The following is a 4,530-nucleotide window of genomic DNA, read 5'->3' as shown; positions in this document are numbered from 1 at the left end:
TAATTTATAAAAATAAAAACAGATACCTTAGTCATGTAAGTATTCAGATCCTTTGCTATGAGACTCGAAATTGTGTTCCGGTGCATGCGGTTTCCATTGCTCATCCTTGAGAGGTTTCTAAAACTTGTTTGAGTCCACCTGTAGTAAATTCAATTGATTGGACATGATTTGGAAAGGCACACACCTGTCTCAAAATTGTCAAAGACTCCAGTCACCCTAGTCATAGACTGTTCTCTCTGCTACCGCACGGCAAGCGGTACCGGAGTGCCAAGTCTAGGTCCAAAAGACTTCTCAACAGCTTCTACCCCCAAGCCATAAGACTCCTGAACAGCTAATCATGGCTACCCGGACTATTTGCACTGCCCCCCCACCCCATACTTTTTACGCTGCTGCTACTCTGTTAAGTATTTATGCATAGTCACTTTAACTCTACCCACATGTACATATTACCTCAACTAGCCGGTGCCCCCGCACATTGACTATGCAACGGTACCCCCCCTGTATATATAGCCTCCCTACTGTCACTTTATTCTATTGTATATATAGCCTCCCTACTGTCACTTTATTTTTTACTTCTGCTCTTTTTTTCTCAACACTTTTTTGTTGTTGTTTTATTCTTACTTTTTTGTTTAAAATAAATGCACTGTTGGTTAAGGGCTGTAAGTAAGCATTTCACTGTAATGTCTGCACCTGTTGTATTCGGCGCATGTGACCAATAAAATTTGATTTGATTTGATTTGTCTATATAAAGGTCCCACAGTTGACAGTGCATGTCAGAGCAAAACCAAGCCATGAGATTGAAGGAATTGTCCATAGAGCTCCGAGACAGGATTGTCGAGGCACAGATCTGGGGATGGGTACCAAAAAATGCCTGCAGCATTGACGGTCCCCAAGAACACAGTGGCCTCCATCATTCTTAAATGGAAAAAGTTTGGAGCCACCAAGACACATGGAAGTGTTGCAAACCATGTCTTTATTTAGTTAAACTGTTGCATAGCGTTTACAAACCGTCAGTTAAATACTCAATTTAAGACAGCAGTTCTTATTAAGTGCTATATTAGTGTGGGAATGCAGTAAGTTCTAAAATTATTCATTGGATTCTTGTCTATGATGTAGTCAGAGGAGGTTGAACTGCATTGGTAAGACTAACACTACTAGTAATACATACTAGTTATTGGGAAGACTAGACATTGATAAGAGCGTCTGCTAAATGACTAAAATGTAATTGAAGTCTTCTCTCCATTGGGTCTTCACGGCTTGCACTCATTCTTGGTCAACTGGATAGCGTTCAGCCAGGGGCGGCTCCACACCTCAAAGGTGCACTGGTAGGCCTGAGGAGACAGCACGAGTTGGCATGATCACACCCTTTCAGCAAGCATAACACTAGACAAAGGGCTTGATCAACATTGCAGCCAGCATTGTATCCGACTGCCTGAGCTACAAATCACCTTGCGTCATAAACTACTATTTATTATTTGTAGAGTAGTCAGTCAAAATGTACCCACAATGCATCACGGTTTTGATGCTCTTGAACACTGCACACAGTCTATAAATATGTCAACTGAACTGATCCTTAGCTTTGCAAACAAAGCATTTTGTAACATCTAACTCAATACTGCTTCAATAGTGAAGTGGGTAACACATTACAAGTAGGATTTACAAATGGTTTAAAAGTCGTTTATCAATAGCCTAAATTATTAACATGTTATAAACTAAAAAAAAATAACCATTCATTAACCAGACATATAGGAAGCACTGAGATTTAGAGCCAGTCTGTTGAGCACAAACCAATCTGGGACCAGGCTAGCATAGTGGTCCTTACCGCAGTCGGGTCCTTATGCACCGCACAGTCCTTCACCACGCCTCCCTTCCTGCACGGGGTCCTGGCCATCTGCACTGTGAAGATGTACTTCATCCCGGCTACCACCTGTAGAGAGAATGGGTCAGCGCGTCAGACCATGGAACTGGAAATCAACCAACTTACTTGTATGGAGGGACCAATTGACTTGAATGAGGAACCTGTTCTAGTGATTCCGTTTCGATGGGTAGAACTGAAATAACGCTGTGGTCTTAAAATAAGAGTGCAGATGACTATGGTTTAGAAATGAGAAGTTCTCCACTGCATAATGGTCAACTGAGCATCTTATAAATCACATTAGTCCTAGCATGTTTACTCCCGACAATAGGATCCCATGGTCTCCACTCGTCACCAATTATGTAAGGGATAATCAACAAGTGGCTATGTCTCCATAACAAGTGGCTATGTCCACCTTCCGGAGACACTTGAAACCCCACCTCTTTAAGGAATACCTGGGATAGGATAAAGTAATCATTCTACCCCCCCAAATTTTTTTTTTTATATATATCTATTGTAAAGTGTTTGTCCCACTGGCTATCATAAGGTGAATGCACCAATTTGTAAGTCGCTCTGGATAAGAGCGTCTGCTAAATGACGTAAATGTAATAAATAATGTAAATGTTATGCATTCTATGGAAAATTAACGACGTGGAAGCAGTCAAGCTAACGCCGCGATCACACCGACAGGAAACTGCGCAAAATGGTACGCAGCGTCATCTGGATATGTGTCCAACATTCACTTTTTGTTACAATTTCTGTCAAGCCATCAACGCATAGTTTGATTAATACATTCGATTAAAGCAAACATATGCGCCACAGAACTCACTGCAACGCTGCAAGGCAAACGCAGCCTTCTATTGGAAATGACTACTTCTGGTGACACTGTCGGTGGGATCGAGGCATAAAGTTGGTTAGCTTGCTAGCTACTTCCAGACAAATGAGAGAACCTCACTGACCATTTTACTCAACCTAGCAGTGGTGGAAAGAGTACCCAGTTGTTATACTTCAGTAAAACTAAAGATAGCTTAATAGAAAATGACTCAAGTAAGTCACCCAGTAAAATAGTACTTGAGTAAAAGTATTTCACATTCCTTATAAATTTAAGAACCAGATGGCACGATTCTTTTTTTTTTTTACGGATAGCCAGGGGCACACTACAAAACAATTTACTAGCTAATCACTACTAAGCATTTGAAATGTAACGACCACTTTTGGGTGTCAGGGAAAAAGAAAATATTGTACTATTTAGGAATTTAGAGGAGTAAAAGTAGTCAAACAGGAAAATACAGATACCCCAGAAAAAAAACGACTAAAGTAGTACTTTAAAGTATTTTCACCCCACTGCTTAGCAGAGCTGGTTAGGCAGCTGTCATGTTATCTAGAGCGATGGTGACTAACTGTACTGCTACCAACAATTTATTACGTTTTATTGCCGATGTTTCCTGGCACCCGTCATATTCGACAAGTGTCGCGCGTTAGTAAGAAGGTAGTCAGTGAATTTATGAACGCACCCTAAATTACTACATTTGAACCGCGGAACGAAAAATGAGGAAACGACGCTATACAATGAACCACCAACAGTCTCCATTCAACTAATGAAAGGATATGTAAAATGGACTGACCTGTTGCTGAGCCTTGATAACCTTCGCAACCTGCCTAACATACAGGTCGTTTGTTCCCTTGTTGTATTCGACCACGGCGAACTGCAGTGCGTCTCTGGTAGCTTGGTCATTCATATTTGCGTCCATAACGCCCCCCGGCATCCCACTGACGCTCGCCACCGTGAATGCCATCGCGAGTAAAGGAACAACGATCTTCCAAATCGTGAGCATTTTCCCCGTTTGAAAGCTGTCTTTATTGCAACTCCGATCGTATCAAGAGCACAACAACAAATCCTCTCCTCAGACGACTTTTATATAAACGCGTTGACGTCACTTCTGCATGCTGTGGGTGGGGCTTGATCTTTAATTCCACTAATCACTTCAATCAAAAACCTGACGCCTCGATCACACCAGGCGTCAAAATGGGACGCAGCATCATCTGGATATGTGTGCAACAAAGTCACACATTCACCTTCTGCTACCATTTCTGTCAAGCCATTTAACGCATTATATAAGTGACGCTAAACTAAATAGGCCTAGGACTAAAATCTCTGAAGCTGGAGACGCTTATCTCCCTCACTAACTTTAAGCATCAGTTGTCAGAGCACCTTACCGATCACTGCACCTGTACACAGCCCTTCTGAAATTAGCCCACCCAACTACCTCATCCCCATATTGTTACTTATTTTGCTAATTTGCACCCCAGTATCTCTATTTGCACATCATCTTTTCTTTTGCACATCTATCATTCCAGTGTTAATATTAATTGTAATTATTTTGCACTATAGCCTATTTATTGCCATACCTCCATAACTTGCTACATTTGCACACACTGTATATATATTTTCTGTTGTATTTTTGACTTTATATTTTGTTTTACCCCATATGTAACTCTGTGTTGTTGTTTTTATCACACTGCTTTGCTTTATCTTGGCCAGGTCGCAGTTGTAAATGAGAATTTGTTCTCAACTGGCTTACCTGGTTAAATAAAGGTGAAATAAAATAAAAATTTGGACGGTAAGATGACACGACTCAATATCGCCATCTGCGGGCCTTTGGGCTAACCAGTTT

The 4,530-nt window shown here is 41.1% G+C and overlaps 1 protein-coding gene across 1 annotated transcript; it reads right to left on the bottom strand.

Moving 5' to 3' along the window:
• Positions 1-956: 956 nt before the first annotated feature.
• Positions 957-3,776, bottom strand: LOC121548047 (cystatin). Its single transcript, XM_041859447.2, has 3 exons — positions 3,481-3,776; positions 1,823-1,927; positions 957-1,331 (listed from the first exon to the last, which is right to left on the bottom strand). The coding sequence occupies exons 1-3, from the start codon at positions 3,688-3,690 to the stop codon at positions 1,251-1,253; spliced, it is 396 nt and encodes a 131-aa protein (XP_041715381.1). The 5' UTR covers positions 3,691-3,776; the 3' UTR covers positions 957-1,250.
• Positions 3,777-4,530: the final 754 nt, after the last annotated feature.

The sequence above is a fragment of the Coregonus clupeaformis genome, unplaced genomic scaffold, assembly GCF_020615455.1.
Source record: "Coregonus clupeaformis isolate EN_2021a unplaced genomic scaffold, ASM2061545v1 scaf1107, whole genome shotgun sequence".
Classification (NCBI taxonomy): Eukaryota; Metazoa; Chordata; class Actinopteri; order Salmoniformes; family Salmonidae; genus Coregonus; species Coregonus clupeaformis.
This window is presented reverse-complemented; position numbering and strand designations above follow the sequence as displayed.